The sequence below is a fragment of the Cavia porcellus genome, unplaced genomic scaffold, assembly GCF_034190915.1.
Source record: "Cavia porcellus strain 051 isolate PalLab524CR breed Dunkin Hartley unplaced genomic scaffold, mCavPor4.1 scaffold_18, whole genome shotgun sequence".
NCBI lineage: Eukaryota > Metazoa > Chordata > Mammalia > Rodentia > Caviidae > Cavia > Cavia porcellus.
The window spans coordinates 72,108,189-72,131,399 of NW_026947501.1; the positions used below are offsets into that span (position 1 = coordinate 72,108,189).

Here is a 23,211-nt window from a genome sequence, read left to right on the forward strand (position 1 = left end):
ATGGCTGACACCCAGGGGCTGGTGGATGCGCTGACAAAAAAGCAGGAGAGGCTCCACATGGCCATGGCAACCGGGGTCCTCTGTGTGAAGTTGGACAGGGACAGCATGACCCAGTCCCGGACCATGGGCGACTGTCCGGCACTGTGCAGAGTCTGGAACACCTGGGAAGAATGTGGCACCTGAGTGGGCCAGGCAGTGGGAAGGGCACCTGTGCTCCCAGGCCCACCACTTCCCCAGAAGGAGCCCGGCCTAGTGGCAGAAGCCTGTGGTTTACTCTGCCCTGGCTCAGCTCACCTCGCAGAGACATACCTTGTACACAACAGTGGCCATGAACTGTGGGTATGGCTGCTGGTTGGACAGAAACTCTCCAATGACCTTGTTCATGACGTCCTGGGGTGGGAAGAAGTCGTCCAGGAACTGGGGCAGGATCCTCGCCACCACCCGGGCTTCACAGGGGAAGCCCTTCCTGATCCTGGAGGGAGGGGAGCAGGTCAGAGCCATGCTGGCCCCTAGCTTGCGCAGCCTTGTCTGGGAGCACTGACATGGAGCAGGGGTGCAGACTGGAGCTAGGGTATGAGCTCTCCAGTAGTCCTCCTCCTCAGGGTAAGGAGGATCGTGCTGTGTACAGGTGCGGGTAGTGGTGAAGGTAGGGTATAGGCCAGGTAGAGGAAAGAGCAGGAGCAGCATGGGGAGGTAATTTTTCCAGGGACAGACTGCATGGCATTTTCAACTCCACACGTCTCACACGCTGTCAACCAGGATTCCTCTCCTCTCAAACCTAGACCCCATCTGTGTTCTTGGTGATTCTTCTTCTAACAGATCCTGAAATTCGGCCTCAGCAGCATCCTTTCTAAAGCAGAGATGGTGACCAGCATCTACCCTGCCTGTGCTCACAAGGCTTCAGTGTATGACTGAGATGTGAGAAGTGGCCCAGAGGCTGGCAAAGCCTCATGCATGTGTGCCCAGCTTGGTGTGTCCTCTCAGCTAGCCTGCCCACTGCCTGGAAGGACTCAAGTGAGGGTACACTTGTGTGCCACCTACACCTGCTTAAAGGCACCTGAGTAGATGGCTGGAGGCAGGATGGCTACAAAGCTCACTCTCCAGTTCAGTGTGGAAACAGCTCTGCAGGGGACCCCACAGGCCAGAGGATATAGGCCAGGTCCCTGAGTGTGCTAGACAGCCAGGTAGCTTCCCACTGGACAGCCTGCAGGGGCAGAGCAGCACAACAGGCCACAGACTTATTAAGTTTCTTACCAGGTGGTGTGAGGGGAAGCACAGGGCTTCATCCTCAAGAGGTACGATACTCTCCAAAACTGGCATACAAAGCCTCATCCTACCACAGCCTCACTCTTTCTGGTCTGTCTCCACAGAGCTCAGAAATGCCATATGTGTTTGGCTCACAAAAGGCAGCATGGTGAAGGGTGTTTCTATCACTGACTGCTCAAGTCCCCAGGCCTCCAGGAGAGGAAGGAAGCAAGGAGGCTGCCTTGGAGGTGGTTGACACCACCCTTGTATGGGGCCAGGCAGGACCAAGGCATGGTGGGGAAGCATGGCAGGATACAATCAGGGTCAACTGTACATGTGGACATGCCTGAGGGCCATTGCCACTGGGTCCAGCTCGAGGGCAGGGCCAGTCATGGCATGGGCTGTGCTTCTCACCTATCAAAGAGGACAGATACCCGTTCCATGGCAACGATCACAGACTCGCTGTCGGGAGCTGCAGGGTTAGGATCCGAGGTTCTGCCTGGACTGGCTTTCTCCTTCCCTGAAACAGCAGTGCCAAAGCTTATATGAATTTAATGGAGCTCCAGTGAGGGTGAGGAAGCAGGTGACCAGCACCTGGCAAGCCCAGATCTACATAGTCCCCAGTGCTGGGCCCCAGGAATGCAGTGGTCGGGACAGTTCTGACATCCATGCACCTGGTAGCCACCTCAGCCAGCCCGGGTTCTAGGCTCTAGAATCTCTAATAGGGTGATGGGGTTGGCTCAGGTCCCACATCCAGGGACCAGGGACCTTCAGGGAGCTAGACAGAAAACACACCACAGCTGACCACAGTGGCCTGCATGAGTGGCCTGCCTGAACAACTGCTCACCCGTGTACATGCAGGTAAGCATCAGGCCTAAAGCAGCCATGGCCCGGTGTGGGCTGTGCACGTTCACTCTGTCCACACTCAGTTTGACAAGGGACTCTGCATCCAGTCGGGAAAGCTGCTCGGAGAGCAGGAGGCGCTCCAGACCTCGGAGTGCGCAGTGATAGATGATCGAGGGAGTGGACTCCTCACTGCCAGACAGCATCACCCCACACATCTGGGTAAGAAGAGAGGTCCATTACCACTTTTCTCCAAATCCATGGGCCCACTGGGGGATCCCACAAGGGAAGCCGCCAGGGCCCACTCACCTGTATTATTGATGCTGAAAACTCTGGCCCCACATCCAGGGGATAGTTCTCAATGAGATAGAAAGCGGTGGCACACATCACCAGCACATGCTGCTGGCTGTGCACGTTTACACAGCTGAAAATGGGAGACCACCAAGCTCAGCTCACACAGCAGCCACTCCTGCTGCAGTGAGGACAGCTTCTCAGGGGCCCAGCCTTTCTGTGAGCTGCAGGCCATACCACTCCCCAGAGCCTCGCACCCTGCCGTCTCCAGTAACACACCTGGCCCTCTCGTCTGGCACGTCCCCTACACCGCACCCCCGTGCAGGCCACCCCATTCCTACAGTTGGCGAGACCAGGCAAGTCCCCTCTGCTTCCTCAAGTGCCTACCCAGGTGGCACTTGCACCTTGTAATCCTGAGCTGTGAGGCCACTGTGGACAAAGGAGCTGCATGCCGCCCTCTCCACCGTGCAGGTGAGCCCATGTGAGGCTGCCCAGCCTCCCAAGGCCCCACCTCTGCTTGCCATACCAGCCTGGACACAGCTGCCTCTGGCCCCTTCCAATCCTCAGGGCCCCACAACTCTGCACATGACTGCTCTGGGCCATACTCGACGACGGGAGAGGGGACAGCTGTCCAGCAGTCCTGCTCACCCAAAGCTCACCATTCAGGGAGGACAAAGAATGAGAACCTCCCTACAGGCCCATGCCACCTCTGTCCCAGACAAAGTGCCCTCCAGTGTGCCATGCTCCCCACTCCTGTCTCCCCACACTGTACACCTGCTGACACACCTGATCTGTGTCCCACAGCCCTCTGGCAATCAAGGCTCACTTTGATCCTCTGTTCCCTCTGCCTCATGTCTCTCTGGCCTCTCAGTCACCACCCTAAGAAGGGTGCCCATCTGGGTTCCTGCCTCCTGTGCGTTAGAGCCTGCTGTGCACACCTCGGACTCGGCAGAGAACCCTCACTACCCAGCCTGCCCAGCCCACTCACTGGGCTGCCCCCTTGAGGCTTGACAGGAGGTAGTCACTGACAACTGGGATCAGCTGCTTGGCGGTGTCGTCCAGGAGGTCGCACTCCAGCACGTACAGGGTGCCGTGCAGGGCTCCAATCTGGCTGGGCAGGTGACTGCTCCTGAGGGTGCTCTCCAGCAGGCGGCTAACAGGCTCCGCAACAGCCTTGTCCTGGGCGCAAGCACAGATGCGAACTCCCTGAGGTGTATGCTCTTGTGCTCCCAACTCCCTGCACCTGACAGTGCTGTCCCCATGCTGCCATGGAGCTGGGAACAGAGTTCTCACAGCTGGAGTTTGCAGCCCCTCTCTCTTAGAAAAGGTGGCCCGAGGCCTCACAAAAGCAATGAGAGGCCATCAGTAATCCTGCTCTCTGTGAGAACCTGTGTCCCACTGTGTCTGCCTGTTACTTCCTTCTCATCCCCTCCACATACTGGCCCATGGCACCTGGGTGGCTTTATGGACTTTCCTGAGGACTGCCCCTGCCACACAGCCTCAATCTACTTCTGCAAGCACAATACCAGGATCTACTGCTAAGGGTGACAAGAGCAAAGAAAGTGACACACTTGGGCACAGGATGCTGCCTGCAGCCAAGCAGGACAACAGGAAACACACACTAGCCAGCTGTCTTCAGGAACATTTGGGGCACAGAACAGGGAGGGGAGCCCATCTACCTTAGGGTCCATTTATAAAATCCTTATTCCTGACTTGGTGTATCTCACATTTGCCTGGAGGAGCTGAGTCGTGGCACAGAACCACAGCAGGCCAGCTGCAGAGCCCCCTGTGGAGAAAGGGCCTCCCACCAAGTGGGCTGATGGCACCGCCCTCATAGCACCCAGAGGGTGCCTCTTTGAAGAATGTTCGCACAGGGCGAGCAATGAACACATTGTCCCTGTGCTCTAGACAGCTCAAGCCACCCACGATGGAAGATACCTGCTTGTGTCTCAGGCTCAGCGATGCAGCTCTATAGGGAGTAACTAGGAGGGATGAGAGGTGGGCCCTGCCATGTTCTGTCACTGGGTCAGGCTGTGGACAAGGCTTGATGGAGGACAGTTAGCAGAGCCTGGTGGCCAGACTGTGGCAAGGCAACCACTACAGCAGTGGCTGCTGCTACTGGCATATGGAGGGGAGCCCTGGCAGGTCTTCCATGAGGCTCCTATCAGTGGTCCCAATGCCTAGCATAGGGCAGGCAGCCTCTCTTGTGTCCAAGGGGGAAGACAGTTCCCACTGCTATCATGAAAGTGGACCCTAGGGGACACAGGAATCAGAAGTATTACAGTATGGGCTACGCTATGTGACAAAGAACAAATGGACACCAGCTGCAATAGCTGGAGTCACTCTTCTCTGATGGCAGGGCCAATACACTAAGCCATACCCTGGAGAGGTACGTTACCAAGGTACGTTCAGTGGCTGTCACATGGTAATGTGTCCCACGACAGGACTGTCCTCTGGCAACCAGCATCAGGTGACAGGGAACTCACTGGGGGCTTTGCCTGACCCCGAAGGATTAGCGTCTTGTCACAGGCCAAGGGAGCTTGTTCTCCTTTCCCCATCAGTGCACAGCAGCCCACTTCCAGCGTCATGCTCTCGGACTTGCTGGCCTCAGAATTCGAGTTCGTGAGTCACTTGGTCTAAGGTGTTTCTCGAAGCAGCACAAATGGGCTAAGTCTCCCTGCTGCCAGAAGCAGACTCTAGTACCCAGGCTGTGGGAGCGGACATGCAACATGACTGTGCTAAGAGCCTCTGGAGGGGACTGTGTTAGCTGAGAAGTAGGGCACCTGGACCACATCATAGGACAGACTGGAGAGGCCGGTCATGTGCCCACCATCTGTGTTGTTCCTAGGCCATCACACACCTGCAGTCCTGTGGGGATAGTCAACTGTAATGACACAGAACCAATGGGTACAGAAGCCCCAAACCAGGCTCAGCTACATGACATGGCAACCTGAGGGACAGCCCCAACAGGAGCTGAGTCCTCTCTAGCTGACCAGAGCTGCATCTTTCATGTGCCAGAGGGTTCAATTCAGGATGTATGTGGCCAACACAGGTCCCAACCAGAGTAGGCTTGAGGGCTTCAGCACAGGCAGCCTCCACATCATCTCTCATTTACCATTCCCAGGACAGCAGCTCTACTTACCATTCCCAGGACAGCAGCCGCCTTACAGGTGGCTGGCACCAGGTACTGGATGAGAATCTCATCCTCTGAAGGGTGTACCCGCCGCAGTTCTGTCAGGGTTGAATACATCATCTCGAACTGGTTGCGCTCAGTGAACAAGTCTGAGACGACGAGAAGCTGCACACACGGAAGGCAGAGACAGGAAGGAGGAGAGCCAGACTGTGAGGAAGGTGGCCCCATGTGCTGCTGGGGCAAGTGCTTGTTCAAATATCCATGGAGAACTGAAGATGGGAACTTTTAGGGGCCCTAACTAGGAAAGACACCAATATGAACCTGGAGACCTCAACTACAGGAGCAGAGAGCTGGCCCCTGGTAGTCCTGGGAAATCTGCCGAGGGCAAGCTGTGTGGGGATGCCTGCCCACCGGCAGCCCCAAGAGGAATGCTGTCTCGGCTATGCTTCCAAACAGTGGGCCCTCCCTGTCCCTTCAGGACGTGGGAAGAGACAGACACTTGATTATTTGCTTCAGAAACAAAGGTCCTGACATCTCTCCTTTGTATCGCATGCTCCTCAGGTCAGCTCTTCACCTCACACCTGACCATGGGCAGTGGCTGAGCATCAGCCCCTGTAGGCTCTGCAGGAGCAAGCTGGTAGCTGGGGCTGGAGCCTGCACCGTCTAAACCAGCATCCTCAAGAAGTCCCCAGTATGCCAGCTACTCCAGACCTTTCGGGAGCTCATGAGTCAGTACCTCCTGAAAAGCACCAATGTGGTACTACTGGTCTTTCTACCTCCTGCTTTCTCGAGTGTACGACAAATTTTCTAGAGGTTACTGGATGCTAATAGACAGAATGCCTAATAATAGATGTCTGTATTTTACGTTCACAAGTATGTAAGATGAGACTAATTTTCAAAAATTATTTCTTAGCTCCAGTGCAAAGAGACAAAAGCCTCGGGGTCCAAACTAGCTGCAGAGTGAAGTCCTGGGACCCTCCTGTGGGACAGCTGCATGACCTGGTGCTTCTCGATAGTGTGCTGGCAGAGGAGACAGAACATAGGAGGGTGAGCCCTGGGACCTGAGGCAGAATGACATGCCCTCCATCTCTCCTGTACTGCGAAGGGCTGCTGCTGCTGCACTCTGAAAGTGTGCACTGTCACTTCAGCAGTTTCATTAACCCTAGCGTACCATGTCTGGGTGTCTGTGAGGCTCCCACTAGGGCTCTAAGCATGTGTGTGGAGTGTGCAAGTAGCACTCATATATTGTGTATCAAGTGCAGGCCAGTGGAAAACATGTGGCAATGTGTTGTGTGTCTTGTGGGAGGTGTGGCGATGATGTGAGTCTGGCACACATTTGCGTGGCGTGAGGCCAGGCTGCACAGGCACATGCTCCTGTGACAGGGAAACAGGGAAGGCACACGTACAGAGCGAACCACTTCGCTGATCAGGATGACCGGGGTCCTTCTGGCTGAGCTGGAAGGCAGGAGCCAGCGGCTGTACAACTCGAGCAGAAATTGTGAACAGGAGTGGATGTCGACTCCGGCTCGATGTTTCCTGCAGAGCATGTGACACCAATAGATCTCCACATACAGATGAGAAGGTCATTTCAGTAAAGGCCCCACTGGGAGCATTCTAAATTCCTTTAATAACCAAGACCAAACCAGGCACAGTGGTGCACACCTGAAATCCTAGCACTCTGGGGAGCGAGGCAGAAGGATCCCAAGTTTGAGCCCAACTTGGGAAATTCAGTGAGACTTTGTCTCAAAATAAAAAGAGAAAAAGGTCTGGGATGCAGCTGGGGGTGAAGGGTCTGGATTCAACCCCAAGAAGTAAAGGGAAAATAAATACATAACGAGGCCACCGCACACCTGGAGCTGACTGGAGATGTGGGCGGGGACGCAGGCACAGGGGCGTCTGCTTCCTCCTCCTCTTCCTCATCCCACTCCTCTTCTCTCAGCGGGGTAATGCTGTTCCCCAGCCACACAGAGTGAATGGACACCTGCCACGGAAACAGGACCACAGCTTGCGATCGGGACAGATTGAGCACAGCTGCCATGGAACAGCCCCTCACAGGGGCTGTTGGAACCTCTGTGATGGGCCAGATCACTATGGATGGCTTTGTTCTTAAGCCCAAGGCCTGGAATGGCAGCAGAGGGGGTGCAGTAAAGCAGTGCCAGGGAGTGACAACAGGTGACCTCTGAATGTCACTGGTGACAACAGGGGATCCGCATGAGGACTTTCTCAAGGCTGGCTTCTCTAATGCGCAGCCCCATGAAGTGGACCCCACTTGCCTGAGCTGCTGTCTCAGGGAAGCCCTGAGGGTGCTGCTAAAGCCCCAAGTCAGAGGCTGGCAAGCAGCATGGGTGGAGACAGCAGCTGGCAAAGGGTCTCACAGGTCTCACCCATCTGGTGGCTGCCATCCTGTTAGGTTTTATGCACATCTATATAATTATGTCTGAAACATCTTCAGATCTCTTTGGGATAAACATTATAAATACAGCAAAAGTGAAAATTCCTTGTACAAGTCCATTTAGGCTGGGCACTGTGATGCACACCTCTAGTCCAGCTACTCAGGAGGATGAGGCAGGAGAGTCACTAGTTGGAGGGCAGTCTAGGAAGGTAGTAATACTCTGCCCCAAGATAAACAATAAAAAGGGGCAGGATGTAGCTCAGGAGTAAAGTGCTTGCTTAGCATGCTTGAGACCCTAAGTTCAATCCCCAGTACCAGCAGAGAAGGAGAAGGCCACAGAGCAGGGGAGAAGGAGGTTTGGGCAGGTAGGCACCCACCCTCTCTCCTGGAGACATGCCTCGGCCCACAGCTAGGGCAGCTGCGTGACTCACCTGGCCCAGCTTGTAGCTCATGTTGCCCAGCTCCCGCTCAGGGTTGATCTGCAGCAGCAGCCTGTCATGACTGATGAGGGTGCCTGCAAAGCAACATACCGTGAGTGCCCTCTCCATATGCCCAACACGGAGAGCTGAGGCTGTCCAGGTGGACCTGCTGCTGCCTGCCGGGCCCCCTACCTACCCATAGGCCCTCTCTGTGGGCAACATGAATTAGGGTGCCGAGCCCCACAGGACTCAGGTTTTGTGTTATGGAGGCAGGGCTGGTAGGTGAACAGCACTATCACTTCTGTTCTTAATAAACAGGATCACTCACGAACTGATAAAGGCCTGTCGCCGTCACCCACAAGTCTCCTGGAGCCACATGTCTGCAGGCCTCCCAGCCCACGCTTCCTCTGCGACAGCTGTGCCACAGGTATCATGATCATGGGCTGTTCGGGTTACTGTCCCAGGAGACCCCTGGAGCACGTAACACACTGCACCCCTGTGCAGAAACTTTTCCAAATAAAGCCTTTGAGACGCTTAAACTTGGCAGCACCAATGTTTCACAAATGAGGGGATCACCAACGTAAAACCTCTGCATTATGAAGTAACAATCAACAACATTTCCTTCTTCCAAGCCAGAGTGACAAGCTCCAGTACCCAACGTGGGGCAGGTCAGTCAGCGGAGACCGGGCTGGGGTGGCCAGGGGCCAGTGTGGGGCTGCTTGAGAATGCCGGGTTTCTCAGGAGAATGACAGAGCCTGACTGGTGAGACACACTTGACGTCTTCACATGAGCAAGCAGCCAGACTCTCTCCCCACAGCCGTCTTGGGAACTCAGCGCATGGGGTTCCCCAGCATGACTGGCCAGACAGGAGGGAGTGTGTTCACTCAAAGCTCTCACTTCCTTGACAACAGCATCACTGAGACTCCCAGAACACACCTGGCACCTATGTGTGCCATGACCCAAGGTTCCTGCCTTGCAGTGTTGGGGACAGCAGCCCCTCCTCCATACCTGTAGTGGCAGGTGACAGAGAAGGGACAGGATCCCACGCCTGGTATGAGTGATGGGTGGCAATATTCTCCCGGTTGGAAACCATCGCTTGAATCTCCTGCTCTACAATCCCTCTAATTATGCTCAATTTTCTCCCAAACCTGTAGTGCAGAACAAAAACAAAGAACATTTTGCTTCTTTCAGAATCTTTCAAAACCACCAGCTTTCTCTCTGCTGTGCCTAAAGGAACGGATCCATATGACAGCAGAGGAGCCCACTTTGTAAATGACTCCTGTGGCTTACTCCTGTGCTACCAGAGACCCCAGAAAAACCAGTGATGCCCATGCAATTTTAGGCCAAAAGTTTCTATGTCTCACTGGCACGGAATCATTCTGGATCTGCACCTCCGTGGCCAAGGGAAGCTGCTGGCTACTAGGGTGGGGAAGGGCACTTACTGCCCCCACAGTGGGACATAGCACACACGAGGAGGCCAACCTGGTATCAAGAGCTTTGAGGGGCTTGTTCCGGGGCTGCTGCTCTAGACAGCTCACTGCTGGGTTGCCAGCAACAGGCACAGTCATGGCGCTGAGCACCAGGGAGGTGATGGCCTGGACGGCTAGCACGTGGATCTGGGTCCTCTCCGTGTCCTCCTAGAAAGACAGGCCACATACTGATGACACAACAAGACAACAGCCAGCTCTACTGACCACTCACGAACAGCCTGCAGGCCCCAAGTGCCACAGAGGGACACAGCTTCCACTGCCAAGGTTATCTATCTGCCCAAGCTCCCCTAGTACAGGCAGCATTGCTACACATTTGTGCCTACCATGAATCTGATAGGCAAAGCAAGGGTGTCCAAGGGCATGAAGTCCATCCTAAGTGTGGATTACTTGGTAAGGAATGGTCCTGAAAGAGCCTCACTTTAATGAGCACTGTGTATGATGACCTATTGCATCTGTAGGTAGGTTTAAGGGTCTCAATGATCTGGGCCTATCCCCACCCTTGAACTGCTGTGTCTAGGGTTCCCATTATGCCTTCTGCCAGAACCAAGGACTCTTGCTCCACACCTCCAACACTCTGGCTCTGCTGTACAGGAACACGGTTGTTATTCGTATCACGTGAACATAACAGACATTAATACTTCCAGAGGAATAAACTCGGTGAAGCAATTAAAAAAGGAAACTGCATCCATCTGCATGGCCTGGATTAACTGCCTTTTCTAATTCAACCCACACTCTTTTAGACACTAGAAAATAAACAGAACTCAATGATATTTTCAAGACAGACTCAGACCTTACTGATCCTTAAAGCGCAACATACCATAATTAGGCACCTCAGGGAAATCGGGCCCTGCTGGAAACATCAGGCAAAACGTGATCTTTCAGGTTGTTTTTTTTTTTTTTTTGGTGGCACTGGGGATTAAACTTTAGGATTGCTAAGCATTTTTAAAATTTTAGTTTGAGACAGGGTCTTGATAAGTGGTCCAGGCTAGCCTTGACCTTGCCACATTCCTATCTCAGCTTCCCAAGTGGCTGGGATTACAGGTGTGTGGCAGCACATGAGGTGAGGCTTCTTTCTCAAAAATGCTCACTGCCTTCTTTTTGTCAACTGCCAGGGTGTTATTGGCTGCCAGTCAGCGCATCTGTGTCCTGCTGCCTTACCTCGGGTGGGCTCTCCTCCTGCTCCATCACAAGGGGCTGGGTCACCAGGACACCAAGAAGGGTGGCCCAGGTTTCCTCAAACTGGGTACGACTGGTCCACCCTAAGAATACAAGTCTCCTGTTAGTTCCACCGGCTTCTCCAACTTGTGGGTGGTTGTCACAGCAACATACTGACAGGCTCTGCAAGGGCATCAAACAAAGAACCCCCTTTTCCAACCCTCATGACAACTCCATGGGGGAAGGAAATGTTTCCCTTTATCTGATCAATGAGAACACCAGAGCACACAGAAGTTGGACACCCTCAGCCCATGGGGCTAGAGGAGGACATTCAGCATGCCCACCACCTGGTCAGTCATCTAACCAGTCTAACTAGAGTCTAACCAGAGACTGGTGATACAGCAGGGCTCGTGGACAGACCCATAGGGCGTGGCCTACACTGTGTCTCAATGACACCGTGAAGATTGGAAGCTTACAATACCGTTTCTGTCACATCTTACGATGGACTACAGCATGGGATCTGGGTGGGCACAGCCAATACTCAGTGCAGCCCACTTGAGAGGTTATGCTCTGGGCTTCTCAAGGAGCCACTCTCAGAGGGGAATCTGGCATACAGCTGTTTCTGGGGGTTGTGCTGAGTGACCTGAGGAGACTCAGGGCACTCACTTGAAAGCCACAAGTGTCAGGGAAAAGAGGAGAGGAGGAAACCACAGCACCAAACACCATGCCCTCCCTGTTAGAGCAGCTATGGAGATAGGCCGACGCAGACATGGCAGAGAGAAACACTGACAGTTCGTGAAAGGAAGGCACACTCATGCTCTGGGGAAAGCACAGGCAGCAGCGTGGGCTAAGCAGCTGGAGCACAACTTGGAAGGAGGCTGCCTATAGATGGGCAGACATGTAGCAGGCCAGGGGCAGAGGAGGGAGGAAGAACGGCCCTCCAAGAGAGAAGATTACTTAGAAAGGGTGATAGGCCATCTAGCTGCATGAGTAGGAAGCTGACACGAGGTAACTGCTGCTTGAATGTTCTGGGTCAAAACAAGCACAAAGCATGTAGAAGGACTGAGGTGGCCTGATGGTAGAGTCAGGGTGCCAGGGCAATCTTTTTGTTCCACAGAGGGGAAAGGATAGCACTGAAAACATCAAACAGGAGGACAAAGAGAACATTCGAGAAAGTCCGTGCTGCTACTCAGCCTATGTGGATGATAAAGGGTGGAACTGGCATCACCACGTCAATTAGACACACCTGCCCTGACTGCAAACACCTCTCAAGCACATACGCAGATAGAAACTTCTGTCATAAGGCTCAGCATGTAAAGCAAAATGGTCTCTATGACAACCTACATCTGGGCAGGTGTTGAGTGAGGAGCCCAGCCCTGGGACTGGGACCTACAGGGCAGTGTCTGGGACCCCAGGGAACTTGCCAGTACCTAGCGTATTGATGCGGTAAATGAACTCCTTGAAGACTTCCTTCTCCTGCAGGAATTCCACAGGAATCTCGGGGAACACAGTGCTGAAGTCCCCTCCTGGCTTGGGGGACCACCCAAGTTTCCACACCTGAGGAAAAGGAAGGAAAGCATGTCACCCAATGGGGTCAGGATGGTGCATGAAAAAAAAAAAAAAAACAGAAAAGGCCATTTCTCCAGCTAGGTCTCCTGCCAAGCCAGCTGTCCTTGCCACTGCTTGGCTTTCCAGAGGGGTCCATGCCCCTCGAAGCACCTTCCAGCTCTTCTCCTGACCTCTCTCCAAACCAGACCCTCTGCCTTTCTGTGGTGCTGCTCTGCCCTGGCCCCACCAGTCCTCTTGGATGATGCTGGTCAGGGAGCCAGGCGTCAGATGGCACCTACGCCCATAAATATGTATCAAACTAAAGGTGGTACGGATGAAGCTTGGCCTTGTGCACGTGTTCTGGTAAGCAGGCAAGAAATCCAGCGGCGTGGTCCACTTCTGTAAGTGTTCTCTCCTAGGTATTCGCACAAACACAACCCACAGAAGGACCCTGAGGCCAACCCACTGCTGTGCAGTAGCAGGAAAGGTGACTGTCCAGCCACCCTGGCCATATCCTTCAGTGAAGCCACAGGGACTCTGAGGGAGCCCAGGCTGAGAGCTCACTCGGGATCCTCACAGTCCACCGGTGGCAGGGCTCAACCTCACCATGGGAAAGCCACTCATCACACTCTAAGGGTCCTCTAGACAGGCTTTGTGGTGCTGCCACAGCCACCTCCCTGGCCAGGACACTGCAGAGTGTGGCTAAGCCCGCTGGAGTTACCTATAGTGCACACAGCCTGTGGGGCTAGGACCTTCAGACAATGTGCCATCTAGACTGGGTTTCTTGCCACTTCCCACGCACTCCCCAGGATGCACAAGGCCCGCTCATGTGCAGGCCCCATGACCACAGCCCTGCTTCTCTGTGCTATAGGCACTGCCAGCTCTGTTGGGCTGCTGCTTCCCCTCAGAATGGGCCTCTACACCATCACCCTTCATGGCAAGACCCTTACCTCCTCTACATCCAAATGGTGCTGCACCTTCCTCAGTGTGCGTGTCTCTAGGACCTCACATATATGCACCAGAGGCTGTGTTCCAGGGGCAAGTGTGGGCCTTTGCCAGGTGGAAGTAGTGGCTACCCTCGGACCTGCTGAAGCTGACCTACCTGAGACTGAGCCCTGCTGTTGCTAGAGCAGGCCATAGGGGTTATAGTTGCACTGGTGATGGTCATCCAGCCACTAGCAACACTCCTCACATGCTAAGTTTCTAGCATTATCTAAAACAAGAGACCTGAGCAGCCGTGTCTCCAAGTATTCTGAAGACAATTGCAGAGGTGGAACTGCAAAACTGCTTGTGTGGAAATGCGCAAGTATTTCCCAAGGCAATCACTTCTGAAGGAAAATATGTGAGACTATAATTTCTAGTCTAACAAAAAATAGTCTAATTACTTCCAAATCACATTGAACATTCATCTATCAGTGGAGAAGAAATCTTATCTGATGGTGTAGCACCTCAGCTCAGTTTAGAAAACCCAGCATTTCTACTAAGAACACTGCACAGTATGCCTAAGGACAGCAGACAGGTGTCACTGGGGCTATGTGGATCAGCCTTGGGTTGCTCTGGCAGTGAGGCATAAACAAGCAGACTCACCAGGGGTGGTACTCGCGTGTAGCTGTTGACGAGCGGCAGGCGAGCGAGACTGACCACAATATTCTTGAGCACCGCAGTGAGAAATGCAGGCACGCTGCTGTTCCTCTTGTGGCCCAAGGCCAGCACAGATTGCAGGGACTCCACCATCTCTGCCACCATCTCGCAGGCCGTGGTGATATACTTGGGATCTGTACCAGAGAGTGTGTCTGTCAAATACATCCCAGCCCACCTTGGCCCACATACCCTGAGGTATGACAGTTACTCAGGCCACCTAGCCTTTGGCTGGTGATGAGGGTGTGTGTGTTTCACCTCGCAGTATGCATGGGAACCACGCTATTCTCCCCATTTCTGCCGAGATAGTGTCAACAGTTGTGGGCCTGAGCTCTGGTCTTGGACCCCAGGCTTTTTGCCCTCCCTCAGCAGCCACTAGCTTGGCAGCATCTGGACAACAGCATGTTGCCCCTCAGCTTCACAGGCCCTTCAGGACAGCTCCCTGCCTGGGCTGGCCCTGGCTCTCCCAGGCTCCACACTTGTCCCTTGGCTAGAGCATACAGCCATGCCCCACATCCAGGTTGCTCCACGGGCTGAACTCTCAAAGCACAGTGCTGAGGGGAATGCCAGGCCCTGATTAAGAACCACTGTGCTCACCTGACAGGTGCCGAGGATGGGACTGTTCACACTGCAAAGTTAAAAACTTGTTTCTTATATTGATAAATGTTTACTAGATGGATATTAGCCTTAGCCACAAGATTCAACTTCCTTGGCAACTTCCTAGTTTAGAAAAATAATTCTTATTGGAGTTAAATCAAGCTAAGACAAACAAGGTTGACATAATATTTATTGGCCAATCTTTACCAAGTATTAGCATATGGTGATATAAAAAACTGAATTTTTCCCATTGGGTAGGATTAAATGAACTAGCTGAAAGAGGGCCTGTGAAGAATGGACACAACCGTATCTATCCAAACTCACCACTCCACCACCCTGCTCCGGTGCAGGCCCTGAAACACCAGCCACAGCTCAGCAGGCATCTATGACAACTGAGCGGGAAGGCAGTTCCCGAGTGCTCACTGCGGACCAGGGTGCACTCTAGGTGTGGCACATTTGCAGCCCTTCTTACCTTCACTGAAGAAGCACAGCATAAATAAAATAAGCTGCCACTCTGCTGGAAAACACCTAACCTGGGAAGTAAATGTTTTCCTGCCCCAAAAGTATCAACAGAAACCATGGAATCACTAGCTACAGGCTGCAGGGACTATACAGCTCCAGATAAAAACCCAGAGAAAAGGGGGCTGAGGATTTAGCTCAGTGGCATAAGCACCTGCCTTGCAAGCAGTTGGTCGTGGATCCCCAGTACCAATAAAAAGAGAGAGAGAGAGAGAGAGAGAGAGAGAGAGAGAGAGAGAGAGAGACCAGAGAAAAGCATGGTGTGCTGAGCTGGCATTGCTTCTATGAAACCTTGAACTGGGACCAGAAAAAAGAATACTGCACCTAAAACTAACAATGGAGACACTGCCTCAAACCAGGTACTTCTGTACCTGTGATCACAAGGTATTCTGCCTACACCATCCAGCATGGATCTGACTCCTGGTGCCCCAAGAGAAGAGAAGCAGGCCCCCCCAGGGAGGCACATCTCCTCTGCAGGGGGCCAACCTGCAGCTCATGGAATAACAGAGCTGAAGAGCCCTAAAGCCATAGGCTGAGAGGGTAAGCAGTCACTCAGCCACAGTGTTTCCTCCCCAGCAGCCTTGTCCCTGCTGGGCCAGTGCAATAGCTACGCTTAGTCAGGAGAGTAGCACAGTGAAAAGCTGCTGATGGGCTGAAAGACAATGATTTCAATTTTGTTAGTACAAAATTTTCTTTAAAAAACCTACCAAAAGAGATGGCAGAAACAGACACTCAGGTTATGCTATACCACGTGGGTAGTTGCCACTAACCTCAAGTTCTTTAGTATTCCTATTTATTCACTAAACAAACACTTGCTCGTCATTTGCAACAGGCCAGAGAAGCAACACACATTCCCTGCCTTCAAGGAGCTCAGAGCCAATGTAGTCGTGTGCAAAGCACTAAGGGAGAGACACTTCTCTGAGGGCCGAGTGGGCTGAGGATGAGGGAGGGGCTGGGGACATGAGGCCCAGTGGGGTGGGAAGCTTAGACAGTTGGAGCACAGGGCTTGGGCCGAAGCAGCAGAAAAAAAAGAGTAATCCCTTAAATTCAGGGATAAGCAACAGAGGCCAAAGTAAGTCAGTTTTTAAAAGCTCACATTTCCCACTTTGTAAGTCTCCTTTGTGAAATGAATTTCAAGTTCAAAAAGACCATAAGAGAAATGGTCCAGAGACTTACTTCGTGTGTCTGCATCTACTTCATCCTCTTGCATGCTCATCCGGCTTTCTGGACTGAGAAGCTGGTCTCCAGGCTGCACTGCAACTGAAACAAAGTAGAGGGCATGAGAACCTCCAAACAGGTCTGCCATCCCTCTAGTCACACGGCCAGTCTGTGTGGCCTCACAAAGCTTCACAAGGATGGCTGTGTCAGTGAGGGCTAACTGCCTTCTATTTAGTCAAGCAGAAAATAGCAGATGAGACCAGACACAGTACCTGTCTCTTGGTTAATTATGAATGTGCAAAGATTTGTGCTGCTCACTTGGGTTACCAAGTGTCCTGTCCGCCACCTCCACCCTTGAGGTTTTATCAGACAGTTCATGATTCATCACTGCTGAAAGCACCACTGTAACCCCAAAGAAGCCTGGCTTTTAAAAATTAATCCCTAGGGGCTGGGGATTTAGCTCAGCGGCATAAGCACCTGCCTTGCAAGCAGGCAGTCGTGAGTTTGACCCCTGGTACTGATGAAAAGGAAAAAGAAAACAAAACAAAAAAAAATTTAATCCCTAGATCTTCATTTTCAAGTTGACTACAAATGCACAGATGAAAACAATTTAAATGATGAAACATCAAAAGACCACTCTATAAAATGTCTACTTTAAAAATACAAAACTTCAAAACACCCTCTAATATGTAAACTATAATGTCCAATTTTTAAGCATTCTGATGACTGACCCTCACTGAGGACACAGCACTGTTTCTTGCAAAGAATAAGTAACTTTAATTTTACAATACATTAGTATTACAATGCAGTATAGAAATAGCGTTTTGACTCTAACAGAAAACAAGCCATCTTCTGAATGTAATCTTAAAAAATCATGTAAGACTAGAAACATGAAACAGTCAACCAGAACCAGAGAGCAAAGCAATATTTTTAGAAAGCTGAACTCCAAAATCTAGACCAATTGACTAGAAAAGCTAATTGGAATTACAGTCTAGCACAGATGCCAAGATTCTAGAGGTGAAGAGACGGAGCCTTCCAAAGATAAAGCCCACATCCCATCCACCTCCTCACCCGAGGGCCAGGTGTGGTCCTGGACTACTGGGGCCCAAAAGAGCACCGTGCGGAGATGCACTGCTCATTACTGATTCTGCAGGGTAAGAACATGGACTTACTGGCTTCCAAGATGAATCGCAGGCAGTGGATGAGGGAACAGGCGTGGGTCACAAACTCAGGGGAGGAGACCACATTCCAGAGACTGGGCTGCTGCAGAGCCAGGCAGCAGCAGTCCAGCCCAGCCTGCAGGTCCAGACTCAGTGGGATTTGCTCGTGAATCAAATGCCATGACAGGGCCTGGAAGAAAGTACCGTGTCAGAGGCCACTGGCTGTCTTTCCCATTTGGGAGCTTTCAGGGCCACGCACACCTAAGGGAGACCCACTGTGCCAAGATCTCAGGGCCAGGATCCAGATGAGCTTGCCCTTTCAACTTCCTAACATTCGGTCATGACCACCACTGCATCTCGTGGGGCCCCACTCTGGTGGCTTCTTCCTCCTTCAGCATCACAGGCTCCTCTGGAAGCCTCTCTCAGGCCATGCAGTGGCTGGCCAGAGGCTCTTCTCTGGGGTTTCTGCAGCTCAGGCTCACCTCTGTTGCAGCCACGGGGCTCAAGTTGGAAATGTGGGCTCTGGGGACAGCAGGACTTGGGATAAATGCTGGACAACTACTTCCTACCTGGGCAAGTCTCTGGGCCTCTCTGAGCCTTGCTAAGACATGAGAAAAAGCCCACCCCATTAGGCTGTCATGGGAACCACCTATGATGGTGCACACGCAGGCACAGAATTTGACTGGTAGCTGTTACTCTGTGCTGCAAGCCGAGATTTGCTTTTTAGTTGTCCCCACTGGACCAAGCCTTGAAAGATAGCCCTGATTCAGAGGGATACTTCTTCAATGTCCTGGACCAATGCAAGAGACCCTCATCTCCTCAGCAGGAGGTGGCAGCTACACACTGAGGATGAACAGCACTCAAAAGAGCCAGGTCAGGCCCTTTTCCAGCTGGTGCAGGAAAAGGAAACATGGTCCCCATGGATCAAATGCACAGGTTTTCTGCCTGACTTAAAATGCAGTAAACTACCCAGATGATTAAAATTAGCATCTGTAGCAGGTCTGCTTTGCAGGGGTGAGAGGCTGCCTTCTGACCTCTTCTAGTCCCTATGGGGCACCCATTGATGCCAGGGGTGGGACCTTGACAGCATGCCGCCGTGGTCACAAGGATGGGGAGGAAGAGCCAACCAGATTGCTCAGGGCTCTTGGTTTTCAAACAGCATGGCTTGGTCTCAGTGCTAGTTACACAAACAGCAGGTTCCGGAGCTGCTCTTACCTCTAGGGTCATCACCACAAACTTCACCATGTCTTTTTCCTTCTCAGGAGGAAGGTGCAAATAGGCAGGCACTTTGGACACCACCACCAGGTACTGTGCCAGGGCCCGGGCCAGTGTGGTGAGGGACTGGTACAACGTGGCATCCCCTGTAACATGAGATGGTTGACTGTGACCTGGCACAGGCTTTTCCCCTTCAAAGGGCAGTCAAGCAATTCCACAAGAACTTGAGCAGAGCATCAGAGGGGCTACCTTGACATGGCCCGGACCACAGGGCCACAGCCTTGCAACAAGGTCTAATACAGACTTCCTGAAGGGTCTGCAGCTATGCACATGAGTGGCCAGGTGGCAAGCAAACAACAGAAATGCTGCTTCTTGGTTACCTCTGTCAATACTTTCAATATTTTAGATCAGTGGTACTGAGTGCTTGGTGCAAAGCACTAGGATAGCCCAGATATATTCTTAAAATAAGAGAAGTTTTTCTTTAAATTACCAAAGAGATCGTTCAACTTGCTCCAATAGGCTGTCAGCTTTGTGGGCAGGAAGGGCTGGAAGACCTGATGGACAGCAGGAAGCTGCTGAACAATGCTAGTCATGCGGTCCAGAGTCACCCCACGGGCCACTTCAAAAAGAGGGCTCTTCTGGCCAGCTGCAATTTCATTCAGGCTGAGGCTTAAGCACGGAGCCAGTAGGCTTAGGTTGAACTCCTAAAAACAGAGCAGAGCAGGTCATGCAAATGACAAGACTGTAGTTTCCAATCAGACAAGAGAGATAGTCTAAGCCAACACGAGCCTTTCTCAGATGGTTTGCATGCCATAGCTTAAATATATGAATAAGACCATTCAACACCTGCTCAGTAAATGTATGGTTTATGCTTTTAGATTTGTTGAAATAAAAATTCTAGTATGACAAATTTTAACTGATAAAAGTGGAGCCTCAAGGCTAATGTGTAGCCTGGCATAGGGGTGTACACACTTGGGAGGCCGAGGAAGGAGTACTGTCTTGAGTTCGAGGCTAACCAGGGCTACATGATGAATTCAAAGCTATCCTGAACTACTGTCAAAAGAAAGAAAGAGAGAGAGAGAGAGAGAGACAGAGAGAGAGAGAGACAGAGAGAGAGAGAGAGAGAGAGAAAGCAAGTAAGCAGGCCAAGGATTTAGCTCACAGGCATAAGCGCCTGCCTTGCAAGTATACGGTCATGAGTTCAATCCCTGGTACAAAAAAAAAAAAAAAAAAAAAAGGAGAGAGAGACAAAAGAAAACAAAAAGACTAACGTGGTATCTAAGAAATAAGCATGACACCAAGCATTCCTGCAGTTTGAGAAAGATATACAAAAGCAGCTAGAATAAGGCATAGTGGTATCTACATGCTGAAACTTTCCTTGGAAAAAGAGCTGTTCACTGGGCAATCTGTTTATGTTTTGCCAACTTCTTTTTAGCCATTTAAGGGTTTTTTTGCAAACAGACTTCTGATTTTAATATTCAAAAAAACACATTTCATCATCACGGCCCCAAACTGAATGCTGCTATGGTTACAGCTGGAACTTTTAAAGCTGCTAAAGGCCCACTCAGTGAATGGGGAAACGCCAATAAACTGGTCCATAAGCAAATTCACTGGTTAGCAAATAAACTCCCTCTGCATGGAACTTAAGAAGTGATGAACTTCAACAAACCAACCTTGGCTCTCCCAAGTCTCCTGCTGCCTCTTTAGGGCACTTCCTGGTCAACTGAATGGCAGCTGGTGCTCAGACCACACCCAGTACTGCTCACTAAAATACCCAACCCACCCTCTGGCTCTCAACTGGCCACCCTCCTGTGCCTGGCTCTCCAGTCCCATTGGGGACACCTCAAGGCAAGGCTGGAACATCATGAGGGCCAGATAGCTCTTCTTCCAATGGTCTCTGGTCTGAGGAGGACGTTTGGGGCAGAGGGATACCTCGAAGAGGGTTCCACTCTTCTTGGGACCTGCCCAGGGATCCTAGGATGGGGCCACCCATGCACCCACGGCCCCTCGGCTTCCCTGCTGTGTGCTTCTAATACTTGGGGAGAGGGAAAGTTTCACTACAGGTAGAGGGGTGGGGTCCCTTTTTCCTACTGCAGATCAATTTTTAGAACACCAGGACAAATTGTTGAAATCATGCATGATGACAATGATATCACACCTAGCTTCACTACTGTGAGACAGTGACAAAAAACTGGTTGCACTGGCCACTGCATTTTGTCTCATACCTGAAAGGTTAAGTTAAAATTTCACCTTTTTGAAGCCTAAGGTGGTTGAAGTAAAAACCTGCTCCCATTTGGAGCTGTCCCACCTTAATTAAAGGCCCAGTCATGTCCTCATCTCAATAGAGGTCTCCACACCCTATACCCTGGTGGGATGCCTGTGGTACATCACTCACAGGAAGATGAGACAAATCAATGAAGCCAAGTAAGCCACAGCGAGGGTCCTGCTGCCCCTACCGTGCTCATCATGAAAACACGCATGTCCTCGGCAGGGAGGCAATTCACCAGCTCTGCACCTTCCAGCAGCGCAGAATCTGACCTGGTCCAACACTGGGATTTGACGAGGCGGATGTACCAGTCCTGGGCAGAAGATGACAGGACAGGGAGTGTGATCAGGCAGGCATTTGAAGACCTCTAGTCCTGGTGACACTGGGCTTCTGGTCAGCTTATAGCTCATCAAACCTCAGCCTTTCCCCAGCACTTGCTGCTCCCTCGTGGGCCCTTCTGAAGTCTACCAAACTCAGCCAGGTTCCAAGGCTCAAGGTCCCAGCTCAGTCCTATCTGCCATAGCACTGAGGTCTCTCATGGGGTATGTGCAGGGCACAGGTCTCTGGGAGGCTGCAGATCTCCAAGACCTTGGCTCATCCCTCCACAGGACCCACTTGGTCCCTAATTCCAAGGTGTGAGTGCTGAAGGTGATGGTAATATTCTAAGGCTGTAACAGTGGCAGGGATGATTCACAGAAGGTAGATAGCAGCAGGACAGGGAAGTGGGCCAAGAGTGGAAGTGCCGAGATAAACATGCATGCAGCAGGAGCCAGGCTGTGAGGACCTCTTTTACTCCATGTGCCCCTGACCAGTCTCCCCAAAACCCTGGCAGTGAGGACCAGGTTTTGCTAGCTTCTCCTCACACTGCAACCTCCTGATGCACACCCCTGCCAGCTGATCCAATGTCAGCACTGTCGTTCTCACTAGAACCTTTCTGGTCCCCAAACGTCTCCTCCCTAGATCCCAGGCAGAGTTGCTGATGACCTGAGCCACGTGTGAGCCCCACTGCACACTCCTGTGTGTCACAAGATGACTGAGGCATCAGTGCGCCTGGGCTCCTGGGATCACACACAACTAGGCACTTACTTTGTCTGGGCTCACTGTTTCCAGGGCCACATGCCCATCCCCATCCAGTGGGTGGGAGGTAATCAGGGGTAAGGGGCTGAGTGAGTCTTGTACTGTGGAAAGACGGAACCTGTCCAGCAGGGAATAAAGCCTCTGGTGTCTGAAACACAAATAGAAATGAAACTGAAGTACAGTCACCTTCATCCTTGTCTCTGCGCTGCAGAGCAAGGTTCTAGAACCACACACCCCAAGGAATGAACAGTAGCAGTTCCTCAAAGCAACTCTTCTCAAACTTTCCCTTCAACACTCCTGCAGGTCAGGAAGCAAATTCAAGCCCTTGGCTACTTTATAGCAGCACAGATTATACCTCATTGACATCTTCTAGAAATTCTGTTCATGTCACACATTGCAATAGGCAATTCAAGGTATAACAATTAATGTAGGAATTCTTAATAGGCAAAAGACATTATCACTTGAAATCCAAGTGCACAAATTTTACTCATTCTCCCAAAGGATTACGAAAGGTTGTTTCATAAAAGAATCACCTCATGTGGTATAGGGTGTTTATAACCTTGACCCTCTAAGACTGCCTTCACAACAGGACTGTTCTCTCACATGCACAGTTTCCCCCAAGCAGTGGAGGACAGCATGAAAGATGCTCTTAATTTATTTCACAGCCATGGAAATAGGTCCACATTACAGATGTAAGAATTTCTGATAAGGTTTGGTGCCTGAATGGCCAAGAAGAAACACAACTTTAACAAGACATGGAAATAATTCTTGGGTGCTAAAAAATGGGAAATGTTTTCAGACTCACTAATTCTTATGGAGCAACTGGAATGTGTTTTGGTTTTGTTACAATACTGACAGCTCAGATTCTCATTCTTTCCCAGGGCTGTGACAGAGGCAACAGCAGCATTTGCAAGCCCCACCCCATGCAGCCAGGAGGGCACAGGTATCCTCCATACCTGTGGCAGACACGAGGGCCCCGGGTTCTCTTTGAAGAGGTGAGGCCCACTGTGTGGGATGTAGGAAGCCTCTCTAGGTTGGCACCTCTGCAGGAAACCCACCCACAAA

The 23,211-nt window shown here is 51.7% G+C and overlaps 1 protein-coding gene across 7 annotated transcripts in view; it reads right to left on the bottom strand.

The window, feature by feature from the left end:
* Htt (huntingtin) overlaps window positions 1-23,211 on the bottom strand; it is a 145,926-nt gene that overhangs the window by 4,412 nt on the left and 118,303 nt on the right. For all 7 annotated transcript variants that reach the window (XM_063230279.1, XM_063230275.1, XM_003461856.5 and 4 more), the window contains 21 exons: window positions 22,156-22,294; window positions 21,260-21,382; window positions 19,294-19,507; window positions 18,804-18,949; window positions 17,601-17,778; window positions 16,447-16,530; window positions 14,104-14,291; window positions 12,399-12,525; window positions 10,972-11,072; window positions 9,806-9,960; window positions 9,332-9,471; window positions 8,336-8,418; window positions 7,363-7,493; window positions 6,919-7,048; window positions 5,522-5,677; window positions 3,368-3,558; window positions 2,398-2,512; window positions 2,093-2,306; window positions 1,660-1,765; window positions 310-472; window positions 1-161 (listed from right to left, as the gene is read on the bottom strand). In XM_063230279.1, coding sequence (XP_063086349.1) covers window positions 1-161; window positions 310-472; window positions 1,660-1,765; window positions 2,093-2,306; window positions 2,398-2,512; window positions 3,368-3,558; window positions 5,522-5,677; window positions 6,919-7,048; window positions 7,363-7,493; window positions 8,336-8,418; window positions 9,332-9,471; window positions 9,806-9,960; window positions 10,972-11,072; window positions 12,399-12,525; window positions 14,104-14,291; window positions 16,447-16,530; window positions 17,601-17,778; window positions 18,804-18,949; window positions 19,294-19,507; window positions 21,260-21,382; window positions 22,156-22,294 — 3,045 coding nt within the window. The remainder of the gene's footprint in view (window positions 162-309; window positions 473-1,659; window positions 1,766-2,092; window positions 2,307-2,397; window positions 2,513-3,367; window positions 3,559-5,521; window positions 5,678-6,918; window positions 7,049-7,362; window positions 7,494-8,335; window positions 8,419-9,331; window positions 9,472-9,805; window positions 9,961-10,971; window positions 11,073-12,398; window positions 12,526-14,103; window positions 14,292-16,446; window positions 16,531-17,600; window positions 17,779-18,803; window positions 18,950-19,293; window positions 19,508-21,259; window positions 21,383-22,155; window positions 22,295-23,211) is intronic.